General features: G+C 36.0%; 1 protein-coding gene across 2 annotated transcripts in view; it reads right to left on the minus strand.

The window, feature by feature from the left end:
* Positions 1-13,203, minus strand: part of RSPO2 (R-spondin 2) — a 163,528-nt gene that overhangs the window by 80,766 nt on the left and 69,559 nt on the right. For both annotated transcript variants that reach the window (XM_007075833.3, XM_042973548.1), the window contains exon 2: positions 3,663-3,851. In XM_007075833.3, coding sequence (XP_007075895.2) covers positions 3,663-3,851 — 189 coding nt within the window. The remainder of the gene's footprint in view (positions 1-3,662; positions 3,852-13,203) is intronic.

Consider the following 13,203-nt stretch of genomic DNA (forward strand, 5'->3'; position numbering starts at 1 on the left):
TGTAAATGAGTTTTTCAATAAATGAGAAAAAAGTAACGAGAGAAATATCACCTAACACCATCAGAGACAATGGCAGCTCTTAGTGTCCTTGAGTGTATATATTTTTCATAATATGCTTCAAATGGATACTGAATTGGTTTTTAAAAGCATGTCTGGCTTTATAAGCTCCATACTGTATGTACCAAGAGGCCACACCTAGCCAACGTTTCATAAAGCAAGTCTTCCTTCTGAAGATACTGCTTTGCAATTAAAATCTTAAAACAGATGTGCTAGGAAGTTTTATAAAGCTACTGTGCTTGGGGCACCTGGGTGGCTCACTCAGTTGAGTGTCCACCTCTTGATTTTGGCTCAGGTCATTATCCTGGCAGGGTCATGAAATTGAGCCCAACATCCAGCTGCATACTAAGCATGGAGCCTGCTTGGGATTCTCTCCTCTCTCTTCCCCTCTGCCCCTCTCCCTTGCTTGTTCTCTCACTCTCTGAAAAAGAATGTTTTTAAAAAGCTACTGTTGGGGTGCCTGGGTGGCTCATTCTGTTAAGTGTCTGACTTTAGCTCAGGTCATGATCTTGTGGTTCGTGGGTTTGAGCCCCTCGTCGGGCTCTGTGCTGACAGCTCAGAGCCTGGAGCCTGCTTGAGATCCTGTGTCTTCCTCTCTCTCTGCCCCTCCCCTGCTCACTCATGCATGCTCTTTCTTGCTCGCTTGCTCTCTCTCAAAAATAAATAAACATTAAAAAAAAATTTAAAGCTACTGTTGCTTGAAGTATAATTTTTTTCTCTACTGTAGAGCAATAATTGCTTAATAAAAAGTGGGTATGATTTCAAATTCTAAGTCTGTAACAGCTTTTCCAATTTAACTCTGTCTCATCCTCTGAATACAATACAAACAACAATGGAATATATGCAAAGTATGGGGGAAAAAATCAAATAATTGGTATGAAAGAATCATGGCCATCCAAAGTCACATAGTGAGAATTAAGAAATAATTTTCCACTTTCACTTTGATTCACAGGAATCTTACTCATAAGCCCTTCCAGCTTGTACCAGATAAGTAATGATTTCCTCTAAGTCAGTAAACTGCAACATCGATTACATTCAGTTACAATAAGTATAACCACAGCAAACCCATTCTCACATGGAAATTCTCTTTCCAAGGCTGATTTACAGTCACTGCTCTCCTTTCTGAGAAAAGGGATAAACTTAGCCAAAATGTGTTTGAAGATATATCTGTTGATACACTATAAAGTATTGCTGAGGTGGCTATCCATACAGGTTTGCCTGGGACAGTCCTGGTTTACAACAGTGTCCCTGCATAGTTATTATTAGCAGCCCCTCGGACTTGCCAATGTCCTAGGGTTGAGTAACACATTACATTGTCAGGGTACTGTCCATACACAGACTCCATAAGTGCTAGGCATAGAACTTGGAATAACTGCCTGGAGCCATCTACACTCTTACCTCATCTTCCTTGTGCACTGATGGTATGGAATGAAAAATGCACCAAATATTCAGGAAGGCAAATCCTGCCCCCTCCCACCAGGTGGTCTAACGCAATCTGACTAGGACTCCCTTTTAAGGTAAACCTATCATTCCATGGAAGTTAAAAAAAACTATGGCAGACAAATTACTAGATAGCCCCCAAATCAAAAAATTAAGGAAAGGTACATACTTGAAAAATTAGTCTGTTGTCAGAGGTTGGGAGTTCTGTCTCTGTAATTGTTAATCCAAACAATTCCATGAAATAGAAGCAGATGCGAATTTTCACTGAGCCTATGTATTTCTATCTCTGCTAATGGAAAATTATTCCAGAGAGAATTCCAGAGAGAAACTACTATTCCACCTAGAAAACTTAGGACCAAATTTGATTCTCTTTTCACTCTCTGAAATTAGTTTCTATGTCTCCTTGATTCTATTTTTTAAAATCTCTGGAATTCATTACCCACAGACCTTTCATCAGAATGTGATTTCTCAACTGTAACTGTTACAGTAGCCTTCCTCTACTTTCTGTCCTTCTCCAATTCATTGCCCCCACTGACACTAAAACTATCCTGAACAAAGCAACTTCTTCAGTCCTCTCCTGCTTGAAACCTGTAGGTAATATCCAGACTCCTTGGCACAGCATTCAAGTCCTTTATCCTTGCACTCCAACCTCTGTCCCTTTCCATTCTCAGTTCCAACCACATCTCCTACTAAGCCCATCCAACTCAATGGTTCTTATCCAGAGATAATGTATTATAGATTGGACTAATCATCCAGGAGGTGTTCAAAAATGTCTGGGTACATTTTTACTTGTCACAGTGACTTGAGGGCACAAAGACCATTTCATGGGTAGGGACTGAGCATACTAAATGTTCAGCAATGTAGATTAAATGGCCTTGCCAAAATACCAACCACATCCCAGATGGGACTTATTGTTCTCCAAGCACATTATTTTTACACATGTGTGTCTCCTTCTTTCTAAAATCTATTTAACCTCCCACCATTAGTTCTGCCTTCTTCCAAAATAATATTGTCCTTGGATGATTCAATTCAAACTCTCCTCTAATCTAAAGGCCTTGGCTGATTTAATAGCCATGTATACAGTATTAATGGGAGGTAATTAAATTACTCCCCTAACATACTGCTTGCTGATATAGCTTAGTGTACTGAATTAAAATTAAACTTTTACCCTTTTGTCATTTTGTCATTTCGCTCCATGTTTTGTTTTGTTTTTTTCCTTATCCTCTCTATGCCCTAACATTTAAGCTCCTTAAAGAAAGGGATGTTCTTTTGGTAGGTCATTCATTTTTTTTTTAATTCCAATTACTACTATTCACTTAGAAGTTGAGAGTCATTTTATAAGTGATTTTTGGATTAAAAGATAAAAATCATTCCTGTATGACTATGTATAGAATGCCATTCCTTAATACTTTTTCTAATTGTTAAACTTAGAACTCAGAATATTCTAAAATGAACTAAATATTTTAGTTAAATCTTTTATTAGTAATGGTGCTTTACAGAACTATTTAATATAATGTATTATAGATTAAACTATGGATTACAAACTCAGATAAAAAAAAGAGGCAAAAGGGGCGCCTGGGTGGCTCAGTCCGTTAAGCGTCCGACTTCGGCTCAGGTCACGATCTCGCGGCCCGTGAGTTCGAGCCCCACGTCGGGCTCTGTGCTGACTGCTCGGAGCCCGGAGACTGTTTCAGATTCTGTGTCTCCCTCTCTCTCTGACCCTCCCCCGTTCATGCTCTGTCTCTCTCTGTCTCAAAAATAAATAAACGTTAAAAAAAAAATAAAAAAAAAAAGAGGCTAAAAGAAGCCATAGACACTGTAGTAAAGTGGAGACAATGTTCCCAGTATAAAGACATTTAAATTCCTTGGGGATTTTGTTGTTGTTGCGCTAAGTATGCCTTATACAGATCTTCTTAACAAGCTTATGTTGGAGATGCTTGTTATACAAAAAATACTTAAATAACCTAAAAATAAAAAGTGTGTATGCAATGTACTTCTAGACAAAAGATAAAAATATTCTTATCCTACCCCCACTGAATTTTAAGTTAAAGATTGCACTATTTCTGTAGCATATTAAAATTACACTTGTTTTTAGCCGAAATTTTCAATTTAGCTCCCCCCAAGTTTCATAAACAGTAAATAGTAGACAAAAGTCAACTGCTCACTTGCACATCTGTTCATATCTGGGGCTCGGTGTCCATAGTAACCAGATGGACAGGAATGCAGGCATTCTCCATACTGGCGCATGCCTTCTCTTCGAAGAAAGAAGAACAACTTCTGTTGACATCGGCTGCACCCGTTGTCCTTTGAACAAGACAAACAACCCTTGCAAATGGGATTTGATACATAACTAGCTGTAAGAGAAAACACAAAACACACATTCAAATAGAAGTATGATCAGACCTCTGGTCAATACAACATGCTGAAGAGACAAGGGTCTCTGGTCCTACTCTAATCACATAGAAATGTGGAACAAAATATCCACTCCCAACCTGAAAAAAAACAAACAAAAAAAAAAACAAACAAAAAAAAAAACAGTTAATACACAACCAAACTTAGAAACAAAGAGGAAACTCAGAGGTAGGGCTGAAGGTCTACCATGGCCTCTGGAGATGTTAGACCAGACAGAAGCAGACCTTATGTCAGGGTCTTGAATCAAGGCCAAGAAATATGCACATGAAGACCAGACACTTGGGTCTCCTTATGTAGACTGGAGTTGTGAGGGCTGTTTGCACATGAAACCAGTACTAGAAGCCCCTGCCCTAATTTTCCAGAGAAGATTTCAACCCCAGATTAGGGGAATAGAGTGGGTGAGCACAATAGAGAGAAAACATAGCCCATGAGGCACAAGAACCCCCAAATCCACAATATATCCAAGTATGGGATACAAGTTCAAACTATCGATCCGGTGTCAAATAACTAAATCAAGAGGCTAACATAAAAATGTCAATCCAGGAAAACCCACAAAGTAACAAATATCAAACTACCTTATAAAGTTTTCTACAATCCTGAGGCCTGGAACTTGCATGGAAAACAACCTTCACATCAAAATGAACCAATCACCGGGCGCCTGGGTGCTCAGTTGGTTAAGTGGCCGACTTCACCTCAGGTCATGATTTCGTGGTCTGTGAGTTCCAGCCCCGCATCGGGCTCTGTGCTGATAGCTCGGAGCCTGGAGCCTGCTTCTGTTTCTGTGTCTCCCTCCCCCTCTGCCCCTCCCCCATTTGCACTCTGTCTCTGCCTTTCAAAAATGAACAAATGTTAAACAAACAAACAAAAAAATGAACCAATCACACATACAAGCAAACCTCCATGGGGAAGAGTCATCAATCTCAGAAAGACAGACTTCACACCTAACCAGTCATATATAATAGAACCATCTGAAAGTCTAAAATGATTATCTTCAGAATATTTGAAGAGATAAAACAAGAACTAGAAATCACATGGGAAGAAACAGTATCATATAGTGACCGTGCAAGTTAGAAAGAAATGAAAATTTTACAACTGAAAAAAAATTCTATAGACAAGTTGAATGGTACATTAGGGAAAAAAAAGGTATTTAACTAGAAAACATGTTTAAATAACTGTAGCACCAAAAAAGATGAAAATGTGAAAAAGGTACGAAGCATGTAAAAAGAAAAAGTTTTAATACATGATTATTAGGTGTTGTACTATCAAAAAATAGAGAATAGGAGTAAGACGTAATATCCAAAGAGATCATGGCTGATCAGTTTCCAGATTTAAAGAAAGAGATGGATTCTTAGATGAAAGCTTCATAGAACTAAGGAGATCAGTAAAAATAAGTCTGCATCTGAACACAGCATATTCATACTAAAGAATGAAGTCAAACCAGAGAGAAACAGTAAAACCTTGGTTTGCGAGCATAACTCATTCTGGAACATGCTTGTAATCCAAAGCACTTGTATATCAAAGCAAATTGCAAGAACCATTGGCTCAGTTGTGCTCATGTGACGTTCGGCATCATATACTACTTGTATTGCAAGACATCGCTCATTTATTTATCAAGTTAAAATTTGTTAGAAATGTTTGCTTGTCTTGCTGAACACTTGCAGAGTAAGTTACTTGCAATCCAAGGTTTTATTGTACATACAAAGGAATACAATTTTGGCCTCTAGCAGAAATCTCATCAGAAATAATAAGTGTTAGATAGTGAAATATTTTCTTCAGCATGCTAAGAGAAAATTATCAAACTATAATTCTACAAGCAATTAAATGATAGTTTAAGAATGAGGCCAAAATAAAGATCCATTCAGCCAAATTAAAGGCAAGAAACTTATTAACCACTCACCAAAAGAATAAACTGTATGTATTGGAAAAATGAAATGGAACCCAGAAGGAAGTAGAATGTAATAAGCAATAGTGATCAAATCAATTGAGAAATGTTGGTGTATCTATTAAAAGTTCCAGTTTTTAAAAAGTAATGATTAATTTCCAAGGTTTAAAAATAATACATATCTTATATTTAACAGCAATAATGTGGAAGAGTTGAGGAGGGAAAACAAAAAGCATTTCAAGTTTCTATATTTTGAGTGAAGAAGACCAACACGAATTAAACTTTGTCAAGTTAAATGTATTTGCTAAAACTCTAGGTAGCAACCTCAAAAACAGTAATGTAGAACTTCTAAACCAGTGACAACTACAGATGTCCTAAATGTATAAAATATAAGTAGGAGGTAACAATCCACATGTCTGTGACCAAAAGAATGGATAAATTGTAGTGTATTTTAATGATGAAAAAAACTACTGACACTTTCATGAACAGGAATGAAACTTCTATATATTATGTTGAACAAAGAAAGTCAGATTAAAAAAAGAAAAAGGTATACTCCATATAACTATTTATATTGATGTCAAGGACATGTGAAACTAATCTATGGGGACACAGAACATTAAATGCCTTTGAGGGTTTAAGACTGACTGGAAAGGGGTATACTGGAATTTTTGGCAGGTATGTTTGTTTCCTAAGCCTGCCTTAACAAATTCCACAATGTAGTGACTTCAACACCAGGAATTCATTCTCTCAGTTCTGTAGGCTAGAAGTCTGAAATCAAGGTGTCCATAGAGCCATGCTTCCTCTGAAGACCATAGGGAAGAATCCTTCTCTCTTCTGGTGGCCCCAGATTTTCCTTGGCTGGTGGCAGATCTCCAATCTGACTCCATTGGCACATAGTCTTCTTCTCTATGTACCTCTGTGTGTCCTGTCGCTAACAGAGACCCTGTCATTGGATTTAGGGACCACCTTAATCTAGTATGATCTGCATACTTAAATGTATTTGCAAAGCCCCTATTTTCAAATAAGGTCATATTCTGAGTCTCCAGGTGGACATGAATGAGGGCAGAGGTTGGGGGTGTGGACCCTATTTAACCCACTACAGGAGGTGATGGGCAACGTATATAGTCGTAAAACCTATCCAGCTGTACATTTTTACAAGTAATGTGCATAATTTATAAGTAAATTGTATCTGAAGGTTTTAAACAAGAAAAAAAATGGGTACAAAGGCCATACACTAACTTCAGGATAATGTAATTGTTACTTATAATTACATCTCTTTTGAAGATTCTATAAATTATATTGGATGCTCACCTATGTAATATTACTTACATTTATGGTTATTTTTAAACAGAAATATCCTACTGGATGGACGAGGTGGGATGATACTAAGTAAATGTTGAAATAGCATCTGGAAAATTGATGTATGAACCTTATAAACTTTACTATATCTAATGATAAAAAGAGTAATTTTAAAGAAACAAAATACTGTTTCTAGCCCTAGTATAAAATTCAGATATAAAATCTTATAACCTAATATAATTTCTAAAATATGAAAAACTCATATAACTTTTAGTTATCACTATACCAAGCAAAGTCATAAACATAACAAGATATAGGAGGTCACACTGACTTCATTTTATCAGGTTAACCCACAGAAGAAAGAAGAGAAGGACCAGAAAACTCAGCAACTATTGAGACTTTAGCTTTGAGGCCACATCCTCTTTGCCCTACATACAATTTTTATTGCATATAAAATAATATGAAGCCCTAAGTATTCAAACTAGCAGCCATACAACAAAGTGAGCTGTATACCACACCTTTCCTGTAGTTATAATGACTCAACATCTGATATATTAACAGCTAGTTGTAACAGATCTATACAGGTTTTAGTTCCACAAGATGCTCTCCCTGCTTCTCCTGGGCTCCCAACAGCCCTGATTTGATTTTTATAGCTTCTCTTCTAGGAAGATATTGAAACAGGAGTTTTGTTCTTCTTCTGAAAGGAACTCAGAAACCAGGAATTAGGGCCAAGGTTGCTCTTTGAATTGACCATTAATATCTGATTCTTCCCACCTATCCCAGGATTTTTTTTCTATAAACTGTTCAACTGCTTTATCTGCATATGGAGTCTATTTCATGGACCTTCTCTTATTTACAAACCTATTGATGCTTTCCAAATTGTTTCTTATTTACTACCATATTTTCCAAAATCTGCAACTATGTTGGAAAAAAAAAAGAATCGACACAGACGAAAAGTTACTTCCTCAGATATAATTCTTCATTATATTTTAGAAGTCTACTTTCTAGACATATATACATTTTTGTATGTGTAACATAACTTTATTTTTCATAACTGACCATACTTTACATGTATGCTAACTTGTTCAATTTCAGTTAAGTTGTGAGCATCTTTTCCTAGCAATGAACAAAACCAGTATCACTCTCTTATTTTTCTGGAAGCATCAGTTCTATCTGCTTCCTCTGTTTACCACAACCACCCATTCACTTATCCCCAACACTACTTTTCTGAAGACCACGACCAGTTTTCTAAACTTTAATGCAAGACCTCATTCTCAGTTTCTGGTCCTCACAACTCCTGTAGCCTGGGTCACTTCAGAAAGTTTTATTCCTCCTGTGGCTTCTATGATAATGTCTCCTCCTATACACTTAATTCCAACTCACTATCCTTATTTCCACTAATTCTCTCATAATTCAGGCTCTTATTGTTTCTCACTAAGACATTTATGGTGCCCCAACCCTATATCCACCTTTATTTTACCGTAAAGTCTGGTTTTGGGTTGATTCTCCTGCTTTTATGCTCATTGTAGGATTTCAGTTAGACCTGACTCTGACAAGATAATATTGATTTATAAAGCATTTTCGTACAGCTGAATGAAAATAAGCCTATACTATTTACAATTTCCCCAGCTGTCTTCTGAAGAGATTCTACTCCGATATGGTTATTAGCATCCTGAGCAGGGTGTAAAGAGTAGGTAAGTTTCAAAAACTGAGATTTGGCTCACCCTCTCTGTGTAAGAAAGGGGTAAAAATTAGAGGGTGGATATGGTGCAGAAATCTGGGTGAGAGGAACAGAACTGGAGTACTCATCAGCTATATGATGGACAAAATGGCTTTGACAGGGGAGGTGACTAGGAGAACCCAACTCATTTTTATTTTCAGGGCTAAGAACATAACCCACCTTAAGCACAAAGACCCTATGGCATGATATTTGGGGAAGCAATTGATGACTCTTGTGAGAGGCAAACCCTTAAATAGGAGTAACCACGAGACTAAGGCAAGGGCAGAGGTTGCTAGTTGGAGATGCATCAAAGGGAGCCCCACACTTCGGAACCCCCTGTAACATGTCTGTGTTCAGAACTCCCTGTAATGTCTGCGGTTAGTTTGCTGGCTGCATTCTGCTCTTCAATTTAACTATAGATTTGGAAAAGAACTATATCAAGGTTGTCCAAATTCCCAATTAGCTTATTAAGACAAAATTTGGAAGATTTACATACGTAGAATGGTTTAAAAAGACTATCATCGCAAACAAGTGCTGAAACCATACTTTTAGTTCAAAAGCTAAACCGAGAGCTCTTTATCACCATAAATCACATTCTATACTAACAAATATGGAGAAAAGAGAATTACAGAACCGAGAGAACCAACATAAATTAAAGGCTTTTTGTTTTGTCTTTATGTATCTGAAGCCAACTTTCATCTGGATCACGAAGATTTTAGAGTCAACAAATTGTGCTCCACATTTTTTAAAGGTATTCTTAAAATCATTAAAAGCAAGGCTTTATTTACTTGAACCTTGACTGACTTAATGAAAATGAATCAGGGAATACTTATCTCAATCCATATCTGCTATCTTTATAACCCCACAAATGAGGAATTCTCTTAAAGCAAAAGTGATGTAAGCCATATCCAACATAAGTGCTGTTCCCAGTCACCCATTTTCTCTAGCCATTAATAGTGCTCCTCAACACTGAAGGATAAGAGCACATTTTTTTCTTTTTTTTCTTTTTTTTTTTTCTTTTTTTTTTCTTTTTTTTTTTTTTTGCAATTTGAAGCTTCATGCCCCAAACGTCAAATAGACTTTTCAGTTGAATGAACCATTGTCCAATGTCAACTATCCTAGTGGTCTCTATCTTGTAAATTAGTAACTTAATTCAACAAGAATTTCTTCATCCATTATATGGTGACTACAGCAATCTCCGTATCTAAAGCCAGGCAAAAACAGACTTTAAACAGGACTAATTTATTTGGTCAGGATCTTAATAAGTTAAATGGCTCTGCCTATTGCTAGGAGGTTTAATTCAACTGTGCAGGTGAATAAACAGATCTTAATTCCCAGCTTTGATGACCATGTTTATTTGCTCTCTCTGTAAGCTTCAACTTTTCCAACACTAAAGCCTGCTGAGATCCAGAGCTTCATCATTCCAACCAAAACACTTTTTTCTAAGTCTAGACCCACCCAAAATTCTAAAGATGAAATATATCACATAAAACATTAACAAATTTCAGAAAGGTGTTAGGCAGTACTATTAACACAAGTCTACACATATCTCCCTGACAGGGAAAGGAATATGTGGATATATATAAAACAAGAAAAATTATCAGGCAGAACCCAGGTCAAAATACCTATGTTACTAACAAGTATATAAAGAGAGAAAAACAGCATAAATATAACCTCTTTTTCTTAATTCTAGTTATTTGATTTGTGTTCCTCTTAAATTGAAAAGTAAGTTTGGTCTTTTATGAATGCTGGTATTTTAAGTTTGATCCTTTGTTAAATTAAATCCAGTTATTCACATTTTATCCCATTGAGCATTTTATGTAGGTGTTGAATGCCCATCTGTTTCTAATATACTCCTAACACTTTTTAAAAGTGTTCCCCTGTTTCAGAATTTAGCCCTTGCCAAGCAAAAAGAAATCTAAATTCCTTCCTAGTGAAGGAATCCATTCCTGACAAAAGGTACAAATTTCTAACTCTAAAATAATGGGACTTAACAATGGGCTGTTGGCCTCTTAGCTTTGCTCCATCTTTGCTAGTACAACATTACAATTTCAACAAATTTTTAAAAGTAAACAGTTAACTTCATCATTCAAATTTATGAAATCACTAATATTTGTGCTTCCCAATCCCAAATTCAAGATATAGGTTTAAAAAGAAAAACCCTATCTCTGGCACCAATAACAAGAAACCTGCCTATTGGATCCTATACAAATTGAGTTGGGAACAGATCCTCCCACTAGAACTTGGCAACATTAGGATAAAAATCCTTTAATCATGTGAACTACCCAAGCTCAAACTCAACTAAGTAATCAAGGTCATGAGTTAAGGAGCTATGAAAGATTTGAGCAAAATGAAAAATTGCTATCTTAGGATACTTTACTAAGTTTTACACTAAGTTGTAAATATTTATAGGAAATAGCATCACGGAACATGCAATTTGATCTTTGATATAAAGACAACGAATGTTAATGCTCTAGATTATTATACTCACCATGCCCCAGAAAGAAAATAGACGTTAAAACTAACAATGTTAACAAAGCTTAGACAGAGAAAAATTTCTCAAATTTCCATTAACGTTTTAGAGGAGCTAGATTAGCATGAATTTATTCTAGAAAAAAATTGAGAATAAAAGACAAACTTGCACCAAGAATTCCAAAATTTTACAATCTCTAGAGTTAAACCATATTTCTCATTATCTCTTCTCAGCTTTTATCATGAGTTCTGTAACAGGTAACAATATTGTTAAGTAAAAGCCTTATAAAAATTTAACTTCTCTAAGTACTAGCTTTGAGAAATCCTTATTAATTGGCTACCTAAAAATTTGTTAATTATTTTATAATTTATAATTCCATTTTATTCACCTACAATGAATGAATGACTTAATAGGTCTTTATCTCTAGAAGTAATCCTTGGGAAAATATTATTTCTAAAAATTTATAAGCCCCCCCCAACATGGAAATCATCTTTAGAGATGAATATTCTCAATGACATCAGGATTAAAGGTCTTTAATTAGATGCTCTTGCTTCACTTACAAAAATATGTATCTCACTGTACAAAAACTCAAGGCTACCAAGAGATTTTAAAATATGGGGGGAGAGAGCTAAATGGAGTTATGGATTTATTGTAACATGTGAAGTGCTAATAACTTGAAAAACAAAAAAGGAAAAAAATGAGCACAGTTATATGCTCATTATTTGCCCATGCCAGTGCCATTTGAGCCATAATCCCCATAGTTGGGCACCTGAGAAGTACATTTACAACCACAGTTAACTGTGGCCATAGTGTGATTCACTGGGCAGGTTTTTTTTTTTTTTTTTTTTTTTACATGGAACAGGGAAGCAGAAAACCTCTATGAGGCGTGACTCATGCATGCTTCAAGTGGGACAGCTAAGATGTCATAGAGAAGCCCAGAATAATCAATAACTGCAGGCCAAGGAAAGATAATGAACTAAGACAAAGTTGTAAAATAAACATGAAGTCTTACATGGGTCTGTTTGAGGGCGCAACAAACATATCCATAACATGAGAAATACATTCTCCTTCTAACTTAACAAGTCAGACATCATTAACAATCAAGACAGTCTGCCCAAACTTGAGGAGCAAGCAGCTCAGGTTGAACATAAAAATTCAAAAGAATTAAATGGGATTTCAAAATTCTCCAAAAACATGTTTTCAAAATGGTCGTTAATACCCTAAGTAAAATGACAAGTCACATAAATGGAAAAAAGTAGTTATGTATATATAGCCTCTTATAAAAAATAAAATCCTAAACCCTCAATTTAGCATATACAATTCCCCAAATGATGAAGTATTTCCCATAATTAACATTCATTTTGAAAGCCAAGCCCTATAAGAATTATTCCTTTTCCTCCCCTAAAACTCTTTGACACAAAAATATTAATGCATATCCCTATACCAGACATTAATTCTGACAGATAATAGGGGGAAAGTGTATAATTAAGGATCAAAACACACTCATCACAAAACTAAGCTACTCAAGAGGGCAAATACCACCACCAGAATCATATGCTCTTCAGCTTCAACAACTACTAACACTATTAATTAGTTGATGAAATCCGAGAAAAATATAAGATGGCTTGAGATTGCTCATTTTTTTTCAACGATACATGATGTTTTTGAGACAAAAAAATCAGATCTTCTGTTATATAAAATAAGCCACTCACCTGAATCTGTGAGAAAGAAAAAAATTTACTCTATAAAACTGTTCTAGTGCTAAAAGTAAGCTTAAAGTTAGAATGTGTGCAGTCCTATAAGCCATAGCTAGAAATTGCTGTGTAGCACAGATTTCCCTTGCCAAGGTTGGCTTGGGCTTTCACAACATACTTAAGCAACCCTATGGAAATGTTGACAGACTGCTGGTGCTAATGGTAA

The sequence above is a fragment of the Panthera tigris genome, chromosome F2 (assembly GCF_018350195.1).
Source record: "Panthera tigris isolate Pti1 chromosome F2, P.tigris_Pti1_mat1.1, whole genome shotgun sequence".
NCBI classification, from domain to species: Eukaryota; Metazoa; Chordata; class Mammalia; order Carnivora; family Felidae; genus Panthera; species Panthera tigris.